Below are 24,492 nucleotides of genomic sequence, written 5' to 3' on the forward strand. Positions count from 1 at the left end.
GAAGAGCATACAGAACAACAAACCATCCTTCATTCTTCTACTAAAGCAGATGGATTATGCTGCATGGAAAGCTCAGCTATGTCTGGCATATTTAATATATTCATCCACATCCTCAGTGCAATTTAACAGTGGATATAATAAATTTTTTCTTATTAATGTCTTTCATCCAGGAAACACAGCTAGGGTTTTGTGCCTTATATGCACAGAGTGTATGAAATCCTAAGAGCTTTTCTCAGATACAGTATGACTGGAGTTTCATTCATGGACCTAGGTCTACCACTTCCGAATATCTGAATCTAAGCTGTATCTGAACTATACTGACACTGGCTTCATTTCATGGAGAGTTACCTTTCCACCCATTCATTCTCTTTCCTGTCTTTAACCATCACTCCTACTCCACCATTATTTTCCCCCCCATTCCAAGTGCAGTTTCTATTACAGGGACTCATAAGCTTACTTCTGAAGGATGGATCTTTTAATGACAAGTTCTTCATCCAGGTCAGCTTCATTAGCCATGAAGAGCAATCTTTTTCCTGTATCATCCACTCCAATGAAGTCACGCTGCTCCACTGAAGTTAAAAATAAAAAAAATAAAATTATATAACCCTGTCTTAATGTATGCTGGGAAGACAAATGGGACCACCACCAAGCCCTGAAATATAAAATACTAGGTTTCACACTGACCCTGTAAATCAATGAATTTTCAATAAAGCTAAAAAAAACACACAATATTTACTTATTTTTTTAAATATCTTTTTTACATAATATTTATGGACTGCTTTTCAGTCAGGGTAGCTGATACACATGTATTTGAAACACTGTCCCTGCAGCTTTTTACATCTTTTTTATGAAGGTGCCAACTACAGGTCCCAGCATGTAACACTCCATCGTGAGCCATGCTAAGAGTGCTTTCCTTCTCTCTCTCTCCCCCTCAACTGCAAGCAGAGAGCTCTTCAAAATCCAGCTGCTTCTTCCTCATCATAAATCACTCCACATTAGAATCAGGCGGTCTGGAGAGTTAAGAGAGTTAAGACATAACTACTTTGCAGCTGATCTCCCATTTCAGACAGATACAGAGAGCAATAGAAATATTAGATCACACACAAACATAAAGGTATAGATTCTGAGACTTCTGCCACTGATGCTTCTGGGTGGGTTAACTTCTTTCAACTATCTGTTCATAAAACTGCCAAGCAAGTGAATACTTAACAGTCCCATATATTATTATGGCAACTCCCATCTGCTGCAATCAGTGACAGCACATCAACAGTGACTTTGGTCTACTGAAATATAAATCACTTATTTGTGAACAGGTTTTTACACCTTCTGAATACAGTGGTGGCAGCTGACTCTCACTTAGTATGTAACACAACTCCGGTGGCATCCATAAATGGCTTTTTACACGAACACAGGCTGTACAAGAATGCCATGCTACAGTTCTAGCAAAAAAAAAAAAAACAAAAAACAATAAACTTTTCTCCCACTAAATACTTTTATTTTGGGCCAAATTTTCAGATTTAAACCTCCTAGATTCTAAACCTTTAACCACATAGAAGTAACAGCACATTCAACAAGTAGTTAATTCTTTAAGATCTTTTCACAGCCAAACTGCATTTTTAACCCCATTTTCCCCAGTTCAGCCCTGTACCTTATTTTCTTCATATTTATTCCTTCAGAGTTACCATAGTAATAGCCACTATCAAAATAAAGTCAAATCTACACAGCTGTTCAAAGCTCTCCTACTGGCAGCCTTTGATCCAAGTGATCAGGCAAACCCTCTTCTCAGAAATTAATCATACAGCAAAGAAATACAAAAATAGGCCCGGACATGTAAGGCTGACAAATCAAGTACCATCAGGATAAAGCTCACTTTGCTAGAGAGCACCAGTTGGTTTAGAGCAGATGCCAGATGAAGGGAAGTTTTCCCCTGCATTTCTACATAGGCAACAAGCAGCGTTACTTTCATAATTAAAAAAAAAAAGTTATGATTAAAATCAATGAATAAATTAAAATCAATGAATAAAATCAATTTCCTCTGTGAGGAAAGTATGAGAGAAGTGTTAAACCTGCAGTGATATTAACTAAAAAAATGGTTTAGCATATGAAAATAGAATACGGGATGCATTTTGCCTCCTCATAATAGATACATGTAAATAAGGACTTGACACAGCTATTGTAATTTATTAATTACCCCAGAAATTACATCCCATCAGTTCCGAGAGCTTTGATGACCTAAAGAAACCACATCGCAAGAGAATGGGAGTTGAGCAATTCAGTAGGGAGAAGAAATAATTTCCAGTCAGATTTTCTAAAACACTCTTTAATCAAGCATAATTAATTGACACTTGGGAAAAAGACACCTTTGTTAAAGATTCAGTATCCCCACCCTCTCAATTAAGGGGAGAGAATTCACACGATGCAGCCTGCAAGACCACCAAGAGGTCTTCTGGCAAACACAGGGAATACCAGTGATGACATGCCTGCTGCTTTCAAGACAAGAAAAACAAGCAGAAGAGTCACCATCCCCATCTTTTCTGCTTTTCTTTATACACAGAAAGGTTCAGACAGACACTTTTTCACCCCAATCCCTTGCACATCACCTTTAAGCACATGGCTCCACTCTGGGTGCCTGAATTCCTGACACGCTTTCTTTATCTGGGTTAGTACCATTCACCAGCTCTCTATTTTTTTTATTGCCATGCCTCTTCTTAATCAATTTGAAAATCCAATGAGATGATTATCACCAACAGTTGATCCTCTAAGTACAGAAGCCTATGGACTTCACCCTGTGACTTTCAACTGAATTATGTCAAGCATTTCAGAGAATCATCAGTATGAATCAATGGCTGATTAATACAGCAATTCTTGCTAATTAAAAAAACTGTTCCTTGTATCACAATTCCTGAATGCTTAATGATATTCTAAAAGAAATTACTTTGCATCAGACACTATGAGCCATGGGAGGTAAGTCTTGCTGTTCCTTCTCAAAAATTAATGAATTTGTAAGAAAAGACAGATAATAAATAAAGCCCCAGATATATTTAGTGGCTTGTCAGGACTAGGGTTCCATGTCCTAGTAATAACGCTTCCAACAGCACAGTGCAAGTGTGTACAGAACCATGTACGTGCCATGAATTAGAGAAGGAGCCAACAGAGCCACCTACTATGAAAAGCTGCCTGACACACTCCTTGTTAACGTCTTGTCTTCAGTCGCTTGCAAGCTTTCTCAAATTTTAACTGGTAGAAAATTTCTAATGCTAGGTGCCTGCTTTAAGAGCAACACTGGGAAAACTTCAGAGAAAACAGCTCAGCTGCTTCTAAGGCTAAAGAAGAAAAAGTGGCTAGCCTGAGCTTAAACAGTTGGGTGGCCCTTCCCTTGAAAAGCTCTGGTGTTCCAGTTCTTTGGAGAAGAAACAAGGCATTCAGTAAGGGCTGCTAAGTTGTGTCTCAAGAGTGTACTTTTTACTATCTCGCTCCACTACAAATCTTTGAAGAACTGCAGCTTCACGTAATTGTTCAAGACTTCTATTTTTGCTGCAAAAAGTTTGGCAGGTTTTATTCTTAAGGAAAGGTTGTTTTGATGGCTCAGCTCCTAGAACTGATCAAATAGCAGGTGACATCTAAGGTCTTCTATATCATCAAGAGGTACAAGCAAGACACACCAGCCATGATGCTCCACAGCCATGCTGTCACGACTGATCCCAGAAGAGCTTGATCTGTTGTGGTTTTGCAACCTTTTTTTTTTTTTTTTTTTAAATAGTTACGAGTAAGAGCTCTCAAGGGTGCACAGCTCTCAAGAAAAGCATAAAATTGAGGACTCTGCAATATGATGTTTAACCATAGATCCATCCATCTCTAACTTCTGAATGCTCATCTTCGAGGTTATAGTAAAGCACTTGACAATGCTTTATGTGCCATTACTGCTTGGATTGTCTTTTCAAACACAGGGAGGTTTAGAGCTGTACAAAAGTTTAAGTATAAAATGCTTTCGGTCCTGTTATCCTTATTCTTTGCTCCAGAAAATCTTTGTCTAAGCAGCTTTCTTTTAAAAACACATTTCCTCCACTTTCAGACACACACGTAGTCCAACCGTTGGCTTGAGTTTCACTCCTCTCAAACAGTTTGAAGCTATGCTTTCTTATTCGTATTGCTGTAATGCCTCTGAGCTTTAATCAGAGACCAGGACCCACTAAGCTGGCAATAATCAAGCTTCAGCAATTTAACAGATACCATTAAAATAAAATGAGAGGCATGGTATGGGAGCAACTGTATGGCATTTAGTACTTAGCAAAGAAGTAAAATGGGGATAATAGCTCTGCCCTGCCTTACAGCAGTGTTGTGAGAATAGATACATTAAAGATCACAAAGCACTAAGATATTATAGTAAGAAGGACAAGATAAGCATCTAACCAAATCCTTGAAATCAGTGGGAGTTTTGCCTACTGAAAGGCTTCTGGATGTGATCTCAGAAGGCTAATTCAGTACATAGCACAAGAGGGAAGAATTTCTAGAAGTATTTGTTATCCATCTAAATCAGGTCCGACAGCCAATTGTGAAATTCCCAGCTACAATCTGACTGATGCTGAGTGCCCTTGAAAAAAAGTAGCGGTTTTAATGTTCATATGTAACAAAAATTTAGGGATTGATCCAAAACTCACTGCAGTCACCTGGAGCTTTTCCCTTAACTCTTGTGAGCTTTGGATCGGAGCCTGCACGATTACACGAGGCTAATATTTAATTCTGAGCTGGAAAAAAGCAAGTCACACCCCCACCAGGGAATGTGAGGAAAAACAGAGCATCTGTACCTTTTTATTTCTTTCACTTTCTGATTGATAAATATACATATATGATATATATACACACATTTCATATGATGGTGGTTTCACTAATGTTTATAAATAAATAAGTATTCCCATCTACACACCTGGCTTTTTTTTCCCTTTCTGTCCTGGTACCACTTCTGCAGGCTCATGAGTTTTCTTCATCAACATGGACAGAGTAGCATCGTGTGTCCGGAAGAGATCCACAACTTTATATAAATCGACATCTGTGATCAGATCGCAGCTCAATACTAAAACATCAGTCTGTCAAAGAAAAAAAATAAACCCTTCAGAAATACAAATGACCACATACGGATTAACATTTGATGACTTAGCAATAAATATACCCATAACTTTTTTATTTTTAAAAAAAAAACTTGGGGTCTGCCATACTCTGCCAGAAATAGTTACTGGCTTTTACCAGTTCACATTGCTTGAGTCCTGCTGTTACTGAATTAGTTATTTGATTAATGCTTATTTAGCTCTGGGTCATAAAGAATATGTGATCATCTAAATTGCCATCAGCTGCTCTTAATGGAAGGAACTGGGACACAGAAGCCATGGCTTTCAAGACTGCCATGAAATTCTGCAGTATTTACGATAGCTACTTTCAGTTATATAATGAAGTAGAAAAGAAATCCTTCTGAAGAAGTCTTTTTAGCTGACTTAGCATCTGACTACAAATCACTGGAAAAGATATTTAAACTATGTTATTTTATCAGGAAAAAAAAATCAAAGAGTATCTAGGATGTGATTTACTCAGTAATTGCGCAACGATGGTGGGCTAAGTTTAGAAATACATTTCCTAAAACCAGCAATACCCCATATTAAAAAAAAAAAAAGGAAGTTAGGTTCTATTTAATAACAGGCTTTTATTTAATTTTGATCTCGCAGGATTCCAAAGTGCCTTACAAAGTAAATAAGGGAACTGCTGCACGTATCACAGAAATGTGGTCACATAGCGAGTGAGACACATCAGCTTCATTAACCGTGCACACTTCCAATACAGTCTGGCTAAAAACGCTCACTTTGAAACAATTTTCTGCATTTCCTGTGGGTTGTAGAGTGTACTGCCAAGAATCTACTAGTTTGGTAATTAGCTTCATTGAAATTAATCCTAACATAATATCTCAGCTGTGTGGCCTACAAATAACTAGCAAGTTTCAGCTGTATTTTTGTTAATAATCAGCCTTCTAGATATGTCTCAAGGAGACTGTTTCTTTCTTGACATTTAACATTTCCACATCCTGTGCTACCATTTCCTATGGTAAACCTCCTTGCAAAGAGGAACATGGCTTCTAGTTTTGTCTTTTTTTTTTTAAAGACATTATTTAATAAGAAGGATGTTAGAAAAGACTTGGTAAAATCTGAGTTGCTTTTCTCATGGAGGATCAAGAATTCTACTTTTACTTTGAAAGTGTCTTGGTTCAAAAAGCAATAGCTCAGCATTGACCTCTCATTACAAAAAAAGGTTCGCTTTACAGATTTTAATCAAATATCAGGAGATTCCACAATGCAGGTAAAAATAACCAAGGCCTGGTATTTACTGTATTTGTCAGGGTCTGCTACAAATGCTAGGCCCTTCCACGTGTTTACCAATAAGTCAGTGGAATTCACCATGTCACCAACTATTAGCACTGCTGACCTGGCACGCTGCACAAAAGGTCAAGCTCTTCAGTCCTCATCTGATTTCTCCCCACTTTACAGAGAAACACCTGGTTGCTTTACTGGAGGGAACAATGTGCAGGTTAAGATATTTTACACGTCCAAAACCTACGTTGCATCTCCCCTTTTAACGTATTTTCAGAATGTGTATTTTATATTACGGTTTTGCCCAGGAGAAGTGCTTTAATTAACACTTCTCTAAAACAAACAACATGTGCACGTTGGGAAAAAAAACAACAAACCACTAACGCAAGCTGCCTCGCACTCTGGAACAGATCTGCACCGACATTCCAGCGTGTACAAAGAAAGGAAGAAAAAAATCAACTTGGTATGGAAGTAAGTCTTCCATTTCAAAACTGTGCAGAGTGAAGAAATACATATTAAATGCCCTGAAAAAGCCTGCAAATTTTTCAGGAATTCCATTTTTATACGAGCACCAATGAGTTAAAGTACTTGCAGAAAAAGCCAAGATGTATCCAGGACCCACATAAAGAGACCTGTACTTTGCAAACCCAGTTTGTAGAAGGAATAGATCTCTGACTTGGCATCTAAATGCATTCACTCTAATGGTGAAAACAGCAACAACAACAAAAGAGACAGACATACCGATGGCCTTATCTTAAGGAGCTGGACTTGTAAAATAAACCTGGTAATTATTTCACGTGTTGCTAAATGCTTGAATCTGTCACTACAGCAAAATCCCAACCAGCCTTTCCTAGCCGTGAACAGGCTCCTGTTTTTTTTCTCCTCGCTATAGGACAAGCTTTTTGCAAAAACTGAATGCAAGACCCCTGAGGAGCATACGGGAACAGAACCACCAAATGTCTGGTTGCCATCTGTTCTACCCATTTACTCTCCCAATATGTAAATAAACGTCAGTGAGCGCAGGGACCAGTGAAACACACAGTTGCTCTGTAAAGCCCACATTTCTGCCTCTCCTCCTGATGAGCAGAGCAGTGGCCTCAGAAGCACGCTGAGAATACACCATGAAAGGCTCTTTTGGGACTTGACAGCCTCCCCTTTGAAACACCACCACCCTCATAAATAAAGCCCTCACTGTCTAATGGATGCACTTTTTTTTCCAGTGTACAACTCCTGAACGAATAAACTAATGGCTGAATGAAAAAATAAACCATCCTAGAACCCACGCAGGAGTGTGTGTTTTTCTTTACTTTTTTAGGGTGGGTGTAGAAGAAAGAAAATAAATGGTAGGACTTGTGGGTTTTTTAAAGTATATACTTCTATACATACCATATAAATACAGGGCACCTTCCCAAGGAGCCACCGATACAAAGAGGTAGGCGCTCACTGCATGCACTCCTGTGCTAACAAGGGATATGTGAACATACTTGACTTCATGAATTATGCAAACACCTAAGTACACACACACACACGCACACCTCTTAATGAAATACATGTAACAATGATTACATCAACCCCAAACTATTATACAAACACACGATAAGAATCAACATGAAGTGATTAAAAAACCCAGCGAGTCCACACCCCGAGCAGAACCACTGCAAAGGAAGCAAAACGCACGCACACGTCTTTACAAACAGCACGCTCAGCGCTCCTTCCAGCTGCGGGGAGGGCAAGGCGGGGGTCCTAAATCAAGGAGGACCATCTAACGGATAGGGCACGAAACAAATGCTTGAAATTTCTGTCATTTTCCAGCTCTGTTGAGGTCCATGTGTGCTATTTTGTTTGCTGCTTCCATGGCAGAGAGGAGCCCTCGTCACAGAGCAGGGCTCTTCTGCAGTAGCTGCCATGCAGAGCACGTGGAAATACCAGGCAAGTGGAATAGGAGGGAACAGCAAGGAATCTGTGGGATGGGGAATGCAAGGAAATGCTGCAATACTGCTCAGGTCTAGGGATAGCAGCTCCAGCACGCTGGCATCACGCTTTTTGTGGGCATCAGAACAGCCACAGGAAATAGGAGGAGAATGTGCCACTGTCCTGGGAAGTCACCCTGGCCTCAGTAACCCCACTGAACCTCAGATTTGGGATTTACGCATTCAGTTTGGAATTCAGACTCAGCTTCTCATCGACGGAGAGAAAGGAGCTACTGCGGAGGTGAGTTCATCCCACCCACGCTGTGAGCTCTGCGGAGGCGTTTCACCGCCCCTGCTGACCGCCGTGGGAGCCCTGGGCTTCCAGCTGAGCCTCTGCTGAACACCCACTGCTCGGCCAAGGACGGAATCGCTCCAAGCTCCAGGTCTCAGCTCTGCCTCCCTGGGTAACAGCGCTGCACCGTCAGACACGTGCTCCAGAGCTGCGAGGTGAGATAACTTGCATGCTCAGCCTGGCTACATGCAACGCTAACAGAAAACATCAAGGGACTCGTATATAAAACAGAAAAGCTGCAGAGAGAAAGAACTCAAACCCAACATGTCAACAATTACGCTAAGCCCAGCACAATATGGAACATCTAAAAACAAAAACAAAACCAAAAAGCAGAATGTTTCAAGAGCTCAGTTCAAGACAGCCGATTTAAAAATAGAAAACATGTTTTCAATGGAACTAATTCATACCATAGATCAAAAGATGGAGGCAATTATATGGTGTAATATACCAGCATAAATAAAAAGCCTTGGACTTTCTCACACCCTGCGTACAAAGACAACGCTAAAAACTCTTTTATATTCAGCAACGACTGCTAGATCCCTTCTGTTCAAACAGGAGATATCAAGGTTACCACAGATAGCTGGCAGCAAACGCTGACTTTTTAATGGTATTCACTATGCCTTTTCTGTCAAGTATAGACAAGGGCAGGACCTTGTAGCCTAAACTGCTGAGGGCCTCAAAAACTGCAGACTAGAAAAATGAGAAAACATGTGTTGCAAGGAAATCTCTAATTTGAACAAAATCAGCCTCAAGAGTTAGAGGAAAACAAATGTCAGATTGCATTATAAACAGAAGAGAGGCAACGTATCCACGAGCAGAACCAGCTTCTAACAGACCCCAAGACAGGCACAACATTGAGGTGAAATGCTCAAAGTTTCCAACAGCACAGCATTACAGCTGAGGCTTGGACAGGAAAAGGAGAAAAATCAAGAGATCAGATAGACTTTGTCCCTCTGCTCAGCCGACGTTAACACATGCACAAACAGAGAACTTTGCATCACTTCCTGTGGCGCTCACCATACAACAAGGGGGAGAGGAACAAGTTATAATTACTGCTGGAATTAGGACTGAGAGTTTTAAACACAATAGCCTGGAACTTCACCCATATGTTGCATTAACAGCGGGGTTTGTGCGTAATACTTTTATTATTCTAAAGAGTGGAAAGGGGAAGAACAGTTTGGCTGTGGGCAAACATTCTGCTTGCTTGCTCGCATGCTCCAGGCCAAGCCAGAGGTACCTCCCAGCAATCGCATTACTCACCACTCTTCAGATCAGAAAAAAACTTACATCCAAGCCTTTAGAGAACCCCTTTTTATCTCAGCTTCCATGAAGAGTCCTCCAATTTCCACACCTGTGACCTCTTTGAAGCTCTATGGCTGTTGATGTAACTGGAGCAGGGAACCTCTTTTTTTTTTGTTGTTCTTTTTTTTTTTGATGTCTGGAGGATCTTGTTAACCACCAACTGAAATGACCGCCTTTGGCTGGGAATTCCCACTCTGCTTTTGTAATGTCCTTGATAGCAAGATTCAGAAGAAAAGCATGATTTAGTGCTTTGTTAGCACACACGAAGCATTTACCTGCTGTGTGTTTACCCAGCAAGCTTGCTGTAGGCTTGCACCTTCATAACCCTAAGGATCTAGGGCAGGGGAAGCACAGTGTCCTTCAGTCTGAAACCCAGCAGCAAAAGGAAGGATTTTTTAATTATTTTTTTAAAGAAAGTAGTAAAGTGGAAGAAACCTAAAACACACACACACCAAAAAAATCAAAACCAAAAAAAACAACACACAACATAAACCAACCAACCAAAAAACCAACAGATAAGTCTAATGCAGGAGCCAAGGGAGTCTCTTCTCATTTCTTGGATGGCCCCAAATTCATCAGGTGAGGATACCTAAAGGCAATGTGAATGCCTTCACACACACAACCTGTCAGCATCACTGTTTATCTTCCCAAGGAAAGCTGGAAGAAAGATGCCAGGAGCTGGGGAGGAGCCTTCACCCCAGTCCTATCACACGGCTCATCCAGCGCACTGTATCTGATGGGATCCTACAACAAAAACACCATTTTACGTTATCTCTCTATCTCAAGAGCTGCCATCCAAAATCAATATTTTTTTAATTTACATATATATAAGCTAGGAACAGGAAAGATATTCAAGCCCTGAAGGCATCCTGTCTCCTCCCAGGAGGAAGTCTCCTTACCTATTGCTGAAACTGACACGTGGGGTGGAAGAGGGTAATTTACAGTTATCAGCAACTAAAAGCACAAGTTAAGCTCATGAACTTGTGTTCATCTCTAATTAAGAAAGTTTTCAAAGCAGGGACACTTAGGGAACAGTAAACCTTCTGTTCTAGACACAAACTTTGCAATCCATCTTCCCTTCTGGTTCCAACCGTTACAATTTTTTGCTACTCACACGGAACTCTCAAAATCATTTTTCCAGCTCCCACCTGCAACCACACCATCCTTTCCACCAGTCGCCCTTTTTCTGTCACACAAAGCAGGATTTGTTTACCTGCTTTTTAACAGCCTGCCTCTTTCATCCCTGTTCATTTCCCAAATCTTCTGCCTTAGAACAACAGAGGATGCCAGCTCCATCACCTACTTGTGTTTTCCAGGAGAGGTAGGTTTATGCTCTGCCAGGCTAACCTCTAACCCAAGACATGTTCTGCATTCACCTGCAAGCTACCAGAGCATTTGGCATTAAGATCTTTTGTGAGAAGCCTGCTACTGCTACACCTACAGAAAATTGACAGCCGCCAGGCAATCAGTGTGCTGGGACACCAGACTTCAGACACTGGCACACAAACTGCTCTTTATAATCCCTCATTTGTCTGAAGCCAACCATCACCTCCTGTGTTTATGTCCAAATTCTAAGCATGGCACAGAAGAAACTGCTTTCTGCCACCAAAAGCAAGGCATCCAGAATATGTGCTCTGCCACTCATGAGAACCACGTGTGCTAAAGCTCAGGGAAGCATCCCATAACTCAGGCCTTCCAGTTCATGAAGGGTGAGCCTGGCAAGCCGGATTCTCTCCTCAAACTGCTGCACCAACAGATCCCTTCTTCACAGGCAGAACTTCCAAAACTAATGGTGCTCTCCTCGTCACTCCTGTTCCTGGAAGGAAGGTTTCCAGCACTACCTGGACGGCGGCAATGTCAGACCCGCTGCACGGCTGCTCTTGGACTCTGCCTCCCACGAACAGCAAGGAGAACGCCGCAGCCGGGCTCCAAGCTCCACAGCAGCGGCGCAGCAGGCTTGCTGCCAAAGCCCAGAGCTCAAGCCCAGGCTTAACACTTAATGCAAGCAGAGCCTTAGGCAGTCAGGTGCTGTAGTCATCCAAACAATAATAATAAAAAGTAGTCCTAATGGAGCTCAACTGGCTCAACTTATTGAGGAGAAAGACAGCCCTTGCGCACAGCCCGCAGTTACCTAAGCAGCAGAAGATCCCAGCAGCACAACAAGAAGCAGGCACGACTGGTTTAAGGGCTTGAAAGCTGCGTCCAGCTTGGAACTAAAAGGAAGGGTGTTTTAAGAGTGACAATAAATGCCATCTGGAATAGGTTACCAAGGAGTGTAATAGACTCTTCAGCAACAAGAAGCTGTGAATGAAGGCTTGCTATCTTTCAGAAACGCACTAAGTCATCCATAGATTTTGGGGCTAACAGCCCTACTTATGGTGTGCAAAGTCCTTTATAGACTAGGGGATCAAAACAGATCCTTGCAGTCTCAAAACCAGATTACAAATGAAAACCAAGAAACATACAGCACACGTCCTCAGGAATCATTCTGCCATCCCATGGCTAGTATCAGCATGAGCTTAAAAATGGTACAAAACGCTCTTTCCATGGCCAAGCCAACTCAGTACACAACACTCAGCATCCAGTCTGCTCTAAGAGAAAACCCAAATGCTAATCTGCTTCGCAAAACACAGGCTCAGCAGAACCAGCCCCTTTGAAACCCAGCTCAATGGCACTGTCACTCTTTCCAGCCTGCACGGAGCTGAATGTCCACATGCAGTGAAACCTTTTTAGCTTTGTTGAAACGCTTTCTTTTTTTCCCATAAAAACTAGTCACGGAATGTTATGTAAAAATGCTATGCTTTGAATCCTAGATTTCTATATAACCTCCTATCCAATATCATTTTCTCCTCTAGCACCTCTGCAATTATGGGTCTGCAGCACCTGGTGTGAGAAACACATTATGAAAACTTGAAAATCTCCACTTCTAGCATCCAGAATTTTAACCACCTTCCCAAAGGAGCTAACAGAAGTTCTATTACAGAAGAATGCCTAAACCTGCTTCAAGAAAGTCTGAATACATGATTGTTATTCCCTTTTCAGAAAAAAAAAAAAAAAAAAAGAAGAAGAAAACCTACTTAACTTACATGGGTTTCCCAGTTAACATGACATGACAAAAATGCAGAATCAAGTTCTAGGCATCCTACAAGTCCACCGATCTTCACCATGGCTTTCAACAACATAAACAGTGCTGAGCATTTTTTTTTTCTGCCAAAGCGACAGCCTCTGGGGAAGGAGGTACTGCTCATGTTACCAAGATTACACTACTGTACCAGGCTACAAAAACAGACACAGGAAAAAGCCCTCTGACTGTGACTCAATGGGTTGACATTTGGCATCTCTTCCCTCCCACACTTGCCAATAACTGGAACTACACACTTGGGTTAACACGTGAAATTGTGTTTGATCTAAACAATTCCATTTTGTCTTCCCAGGGATGAGTACTCACTAATGAATGTCACCTTCAACAGAGTAACTGCGACAGCTGTAGAGCCCACAGCTGCCATGAAAGGCTCCATGCTTTTATGAGGGAAGGGCTGGTAAGATCCCAAACCTCTCCAGGAGGATTCCACACAACTCAAAATCATCCAGGCTCAAAACAAAGGAAAAAGGCTGCAGACAGTAAGGAAGGAATGACATTCCAGAGAAGTGTGTAAATGGTAAGTGAATGTCTCCTTGGAGGTATCACCCTACCTGAAGCTGGAGCTGCCTTCTCATGGGGATGGGCCAAGGAGAGTGGAAATAAGCCAAAAATTAATAAGAGCACCAGACCAGATGGTGACTAACATTCAACACAAGACCAGCACCGAGGAACACCAACCAGAGCCCGACACATCTCACTCTCTCTTTGGAGTCCAAGGCGATGTCTTCATGCCCCCATCCAGGCACGGGGCACAGTTTGTGTCTTCAGGGCTCGGACATGGAGGGGATTTGGCTTTTCCTCTGACAGCACCAAGGAAAGACAGCAGCTGAAGGATACAGACTCCCCACTGTATAATAACACCTTATTCTCTCTTTGGACATAAGATGCACGAATCCATTTCACAGGGACTCATCATTTCTTTGATTATTCATCACAGAACAACTCCTGAAAACTATAAACCTGAGTATGACTTACCAATATAAAAGGCTTCCTATGCCTGATGAGTTGATAATGAAGAACCATTTGCCTTCGTGTGTCCATCTCTAATGGGCACATGAAGACAAAGAAAAGCATTAAAAAGTGCACGCTGGTGTTTGGCACTATGTATACTCTAGCTATAATTTTCCTTCAACACATAGCACAGTGAATTATTTACACAAGACTGTATATACTTTAAATAGTGGAAAATGAAGGATGATTTACGAAAAAAGAACACTGACTTCTATTTACTGCCACAAAACAAGAACTAGTGGTAGCAGCTCATACAGAACAGGGAAAGATATTTAGCAGAATGCTTTTAAAGAAATTATTTCAGTTATACACACGTGCAAAGAGCTTACTGTGCCTGTAACTAAAACACACTGAGTTTGTGTGATTCATCAGAAACCACGTAGGGTCTAACTGAAGACGTACACTGCAATACGGGAGAAATTCCGACAAACTTCCACAGGGAAACAGGAGGCATCGGTCGAAAGAAGGAGCACAGGCCTAGAGGACAGGACATGCAGTGAGAGATGCAGCAAATAAAGCTGAGAGGCATCTCAGGCCTGTCAGCAGCTCTTCTTGCAAAACATCTAAGGTCTTCGCCTTTTTTCTTCTGCCTGCGTGTACAATGGCAGGCATCCTCCTTAGCTGACAATGCGCAGAACAGAAAACGCCCTAATAACCACTCTTGATGCTAACCTTCAGAGCTAATTGCCTCATTCAAACTTCTGGTGTTTTAACCCCAATCCATTGTAAACCCTGGCAGCAAAATAATTAATTTAATTAGCTACATACTTCTAAAGCTGAGTAACTTTTAAAAAAAAACACCCAAAAACCCAACAACTGTTGAACCCTTTAACTCTCATCCTGCCAGGAAAAATAAAGATCAGAGCAAAGGCCCGAACCCATTCATCAAGCACGCAGTCAGGCTGTGCTATATCATTCCCCCCAGCAACACTGCCAGCGTGAGCACCTGCCAGTATAGCTGTATTTTTTTTTCCCCCGCTAAAACAATCAGCTGTGCTTTGGGAATGGGACTTGGGCGTGCAATCCATAATTAATTTTGCCTAGCACTTCAGTGGTGGTAGCTTTCAATCACGCTCATTGACTGAAAGAGAGGTAGAAATGGGAACAAGATGCTGCATACCCAGCGAGCTGCCATCTGATTCGGCTGCTTTTCCCACCCAGCGCTAAGGCCATTGTGAAAGGGAGAATCAAAAAAGCATCAAGAGAGCAACTTTTATTTGTGTTTGAGACACTCAAGTAAACAGCATTTTCTGTCCAGCCTGCTGAAAAAAAATGATGAAATTCTTTTTACTATTTTGAAATAGATGAACAGAATAGTTAGTTAAGTCACGGGGAGAGAGATTAATTCCTTTTTTTTTTCTTTTTTAATTTCCACTGACAGCACAAAAAAATGCATAACTATATATTATGGGGACTGAGGTTTTTCTTTCCACGCTCACCAAGCTCTGCTTGGCCGTACCAAAAGGATTCAGATTCCACCTTCCAGCCGTTACAGCGAGCTTACTTACATCATGTGTTTGGAAAGGAGATTTTTCAACAGAGGAAGTGAAGCGCTTAGCCATGCCGTCCAAGACTACACGGATCAGTGACCCTCAGCAGCATACAGACCACCACCGTGACATCACACTTTCCACAACATGGCTCCCAAAGATGCGCATACCAGGAGAATCTGGAGTTTCAGCCTTTGTTTATTTGTTCAAAGAAAGTTGGTTTTTCGTCTTCTTTTTGGTAGCTTTTTCGGGTTTGTTTTGCTTTGCTTTTTAAGAGCTGTATTACTTTCAAATCTTCCTTTTTGAAGCTGGGAAAACCAGGTGGACCACCTGAGATGAAACATTTCACATGCAAGCACTCACCAGCGACAGTAGCAGAAGCCACGCTGATTAGTTCCCAGCATATTAGTCAGGGCTTCCATTAACACAACTAAGGACTCATCAAGGAAGGAAAATGTGAACTTGTTCCATTGCTGCTACTCTGCTGAAACACCGCATTTTAATCATTGGCTGGAGCATAGCTGAGTGACAGGAGGGAGAAAAATGCTTAACAGAAGATGAAAATAATATAGACTCGCTGCAGACAAATGCTCGATCCAGGCACACCCAATCCACAGTTTGAAACATTCAGGATTTAACCAGGTTTCCCAACCTGCTGCCTGAAGAGGCCCCAGCCTGAACAGCAGTACCAGACAGCTGCTGCGTGGGTCTGGTAAAATTTGGCAGACCAGTAAAAAGGCCAAATATTAAAGAGGCCGAAGTTTTAGAGGAACTGACCTGTGAACTACAGCAACAACCCACGCTTTTTTTTTTTTTGGTCAACAGTAACCTGCAAGCCACAGAAAGGTCTGCAGCAGTTTGAAGAATGTTACGAGCAGAAGGTCACAGAAATACAGTTCTCAAAAAGGTTTTCTGAGTCAGAGTTTAGCCTCCTGCCATTCCAGGTATCACATTACTTTGTTTATTTAACAAAAAGAAAAAAAAAGCTTCTCATTCCAGTATAAAAGCAGGGGGATTTTTTTGTCTTGATTACCCGCCCTGGCAGACTGTTCCATAATCCCATTCTGCTCTGATTGACGAAAACCTTCCCTCAATGTTCAGCCTTCTCACACAGCCATTTTAAACTCAATTATATTCCACTTTGAATACCTTATCTCCTTCTCTAGTTTGTTCCACGTTTGATGCTTTTGAGTTCCACACTTCCACAGTATTCCAGGCAAAAATCTTCCCCACGCCTTAAGCAATAATTTGTTATCACAAAATACCTTACCTGATACATTCTATTCTTGCATTTACTCTTCCCTCCTCCGCCACAGTGGCTGCTCACCATCATCTTATTTCAACTAGCTCATTCTGAGATGTCATGACTTACTTTTGGGCTCCTAGTTCAGTTTCTCATTAGTAATCCCCAAAATCCTGAGTTGTGTGTCACCAACCAGAGTCTTCACACTATTAGTGTGCTGCAGGCCATGAGACATGTATTTTTCATACTCATCCTGCGTATCATCCAAAGGAGGTCTACTGAACTGTGAGAGAAGCCTTTCAAGAAGCCAAACAGATGGAGACTTAAAACTGGACTGAAGAATTCACAGAGCAATGTTCTAGAGAGAATGGCTCCACAAAAAAAAAAAAAAAAGCCTTGATGGACACACAAGAAGCCCTTAACATTAGGACTTGGAAAAAAAGAAGTGTATTCACCAACACCAGCTACAGAGGAGAAGCCTTCCTGAAAGAGCTAGGGGATTACGTTACATAAAATGTCAAGAGACATCAAAAGAAGTTAACTTTTTAGAAGGCAGTCTACTGCCCCCAATTACAAAAAAAATCACAACTGAAAGATGAGCTGCCTACAAAATAAAACTGCATCATCATCTACTGCGTGCAGCAGACAGCACTTGCATCTCTTCTCTTGGTAGAAAGCCTATCAGGTAACACCACTGGAACCATAAGGACTTTTACTAATTTCCCTGTTACTCAGATTGAACTCATCTGAATGCTCCAGCCAGCGTTGCCTACCAATGAAAATCATAAATGAGGACTGGAGATAATTACTGAAGAGAAAGCAATTATACATGATTAAAAAACACACACAAAACCCACGCTTCTTTACAGAGACATCCCTGCCCCCCCACAAGCACACTGCTCCTGACAGTTAGCAAGCTTTGGATGCTAAATAAAAACAAATAACAACAGGAAGATGAAAGTTATCAAATTACACCTGAGCACCTGCTCTGTCACACCTGTAACATCATTCTTAGTTTACAGCAGCGTGTTGACAAAAGAGTAAGAGAGGTGGAAAACCCTACTTCCTGAAGGAGGGAGGTTGATTTCCATTTCAGACAAACATAGCTTCTTTTACACCTATGTTAACTCAAGTTTTGATTTCAAGCACTCACTAACAGGTCAAGAATATTCTTGAATGCAAGTAACAGATTAAGACAAGGCTCCAACCAAAGCAGGAGACTACAACATTTGCCTTTCAGAGACAGAGGAAAGCACAGATTTGGAACCTAAGGATACAACTGCTTTATTTGTTGCTTGTACAATCAATCTACCAGAGTTGCTTGGTTCAACATAGCTCTCCATTACCCTCAAAATGATCAAATCAAGGGTGTTTTCCACTACTTAACACAGCTTTACAAAACCTGATGGGCACACAGCAGAAGACATCCATGGTATTGTCTCTTTCTGTGTCCTGTAAGTCTTGCTGGATTTGTCTCACTTCTATGTTGGGGATGAGGCAATAACTCAGGGTACTGAAGTTTTCACTATATAAATGACCTCAGAATTACTCTGGTGTAACTGCATGTGTGAACAACCGAGAGAAAAATGGAAGTTAGAGAAGACATGGAAATCAATGTTCCTGTAGTGAAGTTCCTGAGCTACACAGACTCATCTTCCAGAAGATGAAATCTCCCTGGGTACCACCCTTTTGCCAAGGCTCCACCCGGGACAGGGGAGCTCCCTTCACTGTTCCTGACCAGGGAAGGTCATTCATCTTTCATCCCAACCCGGAGGCATGGAAAGCTGGTTTGTTTCTCTGTTTAACCCATTTAAGCTCTCCCACTGGCATAGATCATGAGGTGACAGAGACCTGTAAACACTCCTATGGTGGTAAAACTGCAGTTTCGACAAAAGCATTATTATAGTACCATCAACTGTCTGTCTACAGACTGTGTACCACTATTTCCAACCCAGTATGTGAACAAGAAAATAATTAAGCCTTTACAGTTTTACCATCAGTTTCATATTTCAAACGGCTACCCACTGTCAGTCCTGAAAAAGATTAGCAGTAAACTAGGAGCTTAAAGGGTAAAGGAAATAAAAGTGACAGTGAAATCAAACGTATCAAAAAAAAAAGAGAGGAAATTGAAACAGTAGCTCTGGAAGCTGCCAGCAGGTACAGTTACTGTAGCAGGATCCTGAAGCCAAGGGCATCCTAAGGAAACATTAGGATTGTCCACAGGAAAAGCAATGAAAAGATACAATTGTAAACAAACTGTTGTCATATCCTTACATAAAAGGAAACGCATTATATATACTTGAGAAACTCCCCTCCACACAGTTTCAATTTGTATTTAACCTCCTGTCCTGCTGGCCTCTTCAAGGTGGGGAAACTGAGCACGCAATATGCACACGGGAAGGAAAGATGACCTTGCACACAAAGCCATGAGAGATTTGAGAAAGATGTCCAGCTTACAGCGCTGTTATGAATTTCTTTACTTATCCTAGGTAAGTTACTTCATCTCTTTAATCCTCATTTCTCAGTCCTAGAGTTGTGCAGACAAACTTATCAGTGGTGTTCATTATTCAGACACCAGAATTGAGTAATTCAAAATAACACCAACAAAAAAACACCACCACACAAGTCAGTTAAAGAACTCCTGGTAAAGAACAGGCCAGTCTGACACTTAGGCCTAATAACCCAATGAGCGGAACTTACTGAACCAGGTTCTCTGTTGTTTATTACTTTTCAAAAAAAAAAGTGGCTTTAGGAATCAAGTTCAGCACATTATCTTTATTGTGGGAAGGATCCAAGAAAAAGGTACATTCAGAAATGTAATCAATATCAAACACCTAATGAAGCTGGTACCTCATCAATCCGGTGTAGGCTGAGACAGCCAAAGATAACAGGAAGAGTTCCAGTAGAGCAAAGAGCACACATCTACTGTATCAGCTCTGGAAGTTAAGATGTCCAAAAAAGCCTCTGTGTGTAGAGTGGGTGAACTGCAACCAAAAAACTTGATCAGGTTTCCTGTGCTCTCATGCAATTCCTGAGCAACAGGAAAGAGTGAGACTGCTGGAGTCAACTGCTTGTTACCACACACCAAGACGGTTTTACCTGCCCCCAAAAATGCCAGCACCAAAAAGGGTAAAACAACGAAATCCACCTTCTCTCAGCCTGTACAGACTTCGCACACATGTGTTCTTACAGAGGTACTGAATGCAAGTCTCTAAATCTAATCTCACCATCTTATCTTTACAGCATCAAACTTTATTAATGAAGGTGCAACACTGCAAAAAGATCTGCTACTGCAGGCCCAGCAAGCAGCAGTGCTACCATGGCAGAACTCGAAGGCCAGACAAGGCAGCAACTCATGAGATTTCAGCCTTCAGAGTGGTCCCACGTTTCTCCACGTTTCAGGATTTGCGATCAGCAGTTCTGCTAGCCTTACACACACTTCATACAGCACATTTATAACCTTGGCATTACTCCATGTCGCTTGCACTGCACACTGGCGAGTTGTCCAGGTTGTGCCGTGGTACCTCATTTTTATTGAGCATACTCGCTCTTCTGTCTGTGGGCAATTAACTCAATTTGTGACAAATAAAAGTTTCAGCAACCGGTTTAAAACTCCTCATCAGGCCTTTGGCATGGGCTGCAAAAAGCCTGCCAGCAAACTATGGCCACAAGCAGCAGTTGTTTTCACCGGGGAAACTCATTCTGCAGCTTTTCAGCTACTCGTGCTGCTTAGTTCTCTCACCTCTATCGCACAGGAGAGGGCATATCCCGTAAGAGGCATGCGAGTGGTATGCATTTACTTGAGAAATGACTCCAAAACACGCAATGCAGCAATCTGTTCAAGAACTTAATATAGGCTTATTTCAAATAAGAGACTGCTATGTCCCTCTCTGGCCAGAGGAGCAAGGCGTGGAATAAAAGAGAGAAGCAATTACTGCCACTCAGGCACACACACAAGTTTACTGAAGAAAAGTTGTGTGGTTTTGAACGTTGCCTCATATCATCTTTAAGTCCTCTTCTGAGGGGAATTAAACAAAAAACCACAACACTGCCTCCTCCAAAGACACAGTCTATTTTCTTACCCTCACACGCTTTGCTGTGGTCTCTCAGACCTCCCCTAAGCAAACTAGCCTGGATTGCCATAAAAGTTGGATAACTAGACAGCTGGACTGATCACTCTGGACAGACAATAAAACTGTAAGGCCTGGGTCAAAATTTGCAGTACAGAGAGATTTCCTTACTGCACACACATTTAAAAAATACTAGCAAACATGTATTACAGAGGGCAGTTTTGCACACAACAAAAATATTCAGTTAATTTAGCTATGATTTTGTTGATTTTGCTTTTTGACTTTGTATCTTCTCTTTGCTCTCTGATTTATTCTAGCCTGTGCATTAATCCCTTGCCAAATCTTTCTCATTGTACCACCTGGACACCCACATTTGCCTGGAAATTTTCATCATGTCTTGATTGTCGTCTTTATCTTGGAAGTACACAGCCTCTTAGACTGCAGTTTATTACCTTCAATAAGAGCCTGAAGACAAAAGACACCTCAGGACTTTAAATGGTCCATTGATGTTCTGTTGCAACCTTTATTTAAACAGCCAATTTGGCTAAGAAGGCCTAAACAGACAGGGAACAAATCAGAAAGATTAAGTATACGGCAACCACAAAAACAAAATTCCATCCTAGATCTTGGTAAGAGCTCCAAGAAGCATTTCTACCTTACACTAGAATGCTTTTGTTTGTCCAGCTAGAAATTAAAACTCAAGAAACTATTATTTTTATTAAAGCAGCATCTGACTGCAATGAGCAGCCCTTTATCGTATTTGGGCACTGTTTATCTGAGAGCTTGTCATGGGACTAAGCCAGCAAAAGCAGAAAACTGATGCCTAATGGCAAGAGGCAAACGCAAGCTCACTCATCTATCAGTGTATTGCCTAAGATACGATGACAAAGAAAGAACATTTCTACGGAAATGCTTCCCCAAGCACCAACTGCACATCAGCTGTCACACATTATGATATTGTATGAACGCTGCCTGAACAAATACAGCCTTTTAATTTACCTGCCAGAAAGGTAACTCTGGCTAAAAAGCAGCTAGTGCCCAGCCTGGATTTGCTCCAGCCTTCCTAGCTGTCATCTGTGGTCATTCCGAGTCCTTGCCTGAGTTCCCCCACAAGATGACCTATACAAAAGTCAGGTCTTCTGCAGAGCAGGAAATCCAGTTACCTGCAATAGTATTGCATGGTACAGCTCTTAAACTATTAAAACACAATGAAAAAAAAAAAAGATTATTTTAAACAAACATCTTCCAGTCAAGTTCAATAAAAGACAATAATAATACCTTAATTTTCTGGTGAATATGCCTCAGTGAATCTGCCGTACCCATGTCTGCGTTGTCACTGATGCACACAAAGTCCAGCTTCATTTTTGTGTCCAAGTTTAACATTTTTTGGATTTCCTTCCTTGTAATCACAATGACCTCTAGGACAGAGGAAAGTGGGATGAAATCAAGCAAAAAATATATATGCTTATTACAACAATTGAATGTATCTGTATAACACCCTGTGGGCAACACCACCAAGCACAGTATCACAGCACAATAGTTAAGCTATTGCCGAGCACCAGCTTGGCAGGGGAGTGGAGTTGTTTGTAAACAACAAACTCATTCTACCTACAAAAGAAAAAAAGGGAAAAGCGTATTTGAAGCACATCGATGGTGGCATGAAAGCATATTTTCCAAAATGAAGACACAAATGAAGACTTCATCATTCCGAGATGAAGTACTTGCAGTTGGGACAAAAGGGAAGCAGCGAATCAGCCTGTGGAACACCTACTAATTCATGTAAACAAGCAGGAAGAACCCAAACATCACACGATAATAAAAACTGTGATTCAGAGAGAATTCACGCCATCAGAGTATTAGCACACAAGTGTCAGCTTGGTTGGAAGGCAGAAGCAAGAGAAAAGCAAGAAGGTGTCTGACAGCCTATAGCTGCATATCCAACCTTGCATGTCCAAATTTTTACAGGTTGTAGAAGAGTTCTTAAGAATTTCTTAATGAAACAAAACAACGGCACAGATTTACATTTATTTTTCCCTTTGTTTCTTAATGCTGACTATGTGAGTGGCATGAATCAGCAAGATGAAAGAGAAACATCTTACATCACTAACAAGTGACCTCAAACTACACATCCCTAAATGGTATAACATATGGGAAGGACAACACGTGTTAATCATGAGCTGATCCCTACAACTTCAAAGAGAAGAGCAGCAGCTAGAAAAAGAAGTCACTTTCTCAAGAGGGAGCGCAGAAGAACAGCGCAGTCACCCAGAAGAAACAGAAAAAGAAGCAGAAAGGCAAAGACAAATATAGGCATGAAAATCAGAGATGTAAATGGTACCAGGAAGTTTTATGAGTTATGGGGAATGCTTGGGGCATCGCTGAAAAGCTAAACAGAAATTTAATGACAGAGAATGCTAAAGAACCTCACCAAACGTTTATCACTTGAGCCCTCACGTGAAACAAGGCCCAGAAAACTGCTACCAGGCTGCCAGCTCCCCCTGCCCCCGCTCTGTCTAAAGGCCAGCGCTCAGCTCCGTGCTGCAACAAGGACTAAACGCCTCAAGCAAAGCACGTAACCCTGAACTTCAGGCCAGACTGGAACAACAAACTGAGAGACGCCCCAAGAGAGCCAACACGCTTCTCACGCCATTCTCATTAGCAATTCAGGGAAAGAAACAAGGGAGAGGCTCCAGGTTAACGATGCCGAGAAAGACCCCACACTTAAGCAGAGCACGTTGGTGAGAAAACCCTTGGTGAGGGGGGCAGCAGGAAGGCAGCACGCACAGATGCGGCGTAGAGTTAAAAGTAAAGGATGCTGTGTTGGTGAGGAGCAGTCAGCATCTGGTCTGGTGTGGGGAGGAGGCCTGTGTGTGGAGGTGTGGAGACGAGCAGCGACAAGACAATGCGTGACAAGGAGGAAAGGCTGACAGCGGCAGAGGTGGCTGCAGGACACCGGGCAGTGCCCTTCCTCACCTTCGAAGCCGGCACGCTCCAGCAGGTTGAGCGGGTACCACAGCAGGGGCCGGTTGCCCACGGGCAGCAGCGGCTTGGGGATGCTGGCCGTCAGGTCCGTCATGCGGGAGCCGCCGCCCGCCGCCATCAGCACGGCCTGGAACTCCATCCTGCAACGGCACCCGCGGGGCGCGTCACGGCCGGCACGGGCCCAGCCGGGCCCCACCGGGCCCAACCCGGCCCCCGGCCCCCCAGCACCCGCCGTGAGGCACCGGCAGCACCGGTGCGTTGCGTTAAGCCACGCCACATCACGTTAAGTTACCTTAAATCACGTTAAATTGTATTAAATTGCGTTAAATTGTGTTAAATGCCGTTACCGGCCCGTTACCTGCGCGCCGCTCCCCGCCGGCTCCCAGCGCCTCCCTGACAGCACCGCAATGGCGGCGCCGGCGCGCAGCGCGCATGCGCGGGGACTGCCGAGCGGCTCGAGGAGCGCCGAGAGCATCGATGCACCCCCTCCCACCGGCAGGGAGGAGAGAGGAGCGCCGAGTCATCGATCGGCTGGGGGGGGGGGCGAGGGGACAGCGCCCCCTGGGGGGGGGCATGGGGGGGGTAGGGGACATGGGGGGGTTATAGGGTGAGCTGCATAATGGGGGGGGTTATGGGGTGC

At 42.5% G+C, this 24,492-nt stretch overlaps 1 protein-coding gene across 1 annotated transcript in view; it reads right to left on the reverse strand.

Moving 5' to 3' along the window:
* The window catches only part of EIF2B3 (eukaryotic translation initiation factor 2B subunit gamma), a 94,331-nt gene extending 70,066 nt beyond the window's left edge, over nt 1–24,265 (reverse strand). The window contains exons 1-5 of the mRNA XM_027462613.3: nt 24,211–24,265; nt 23,844–23,992; nt 22,149–22,288; nt 4,925–5,084; nt 458–569 (exon numbers count right to left, since the gene is read on the reverse strand). Coding sequence (XP_027318414.1) covers nt 458–569; nt 4,925–5,084; nt 22,149–22,288; nt 23,844–23,991 — 560 coding nt within the window. The 5' untranslated portion in view covers nt 23,992; nt 24,211–24,265. The remainder of the gene's footprint in view (nt 1–457; nt 570–4,924; nt 5,085–22,148; nt 22,289–23,843; nt 23,993–24,210) is intronic.
* Between the last annotated feature and the right edge of the window lie 227 nt (nt 24,266–24,492).

This window comes from Anas platyrhynchos, chromosome 8 (genome assembly GCF_047663525.1).
Source record: "Anas platyrhynchos isolate ZD024472 breed Pekin duck chromosome 8, IASCAAS_PekinDuck_T2T, whole genome shotgun sequence".
In the NCBI taxonomy this organism is placed as follows: Eukaryota; Metazoa; Chordata; class Aves; order Anseriformes; family Anatidae; genus Anas; species Anas platyrhynchos.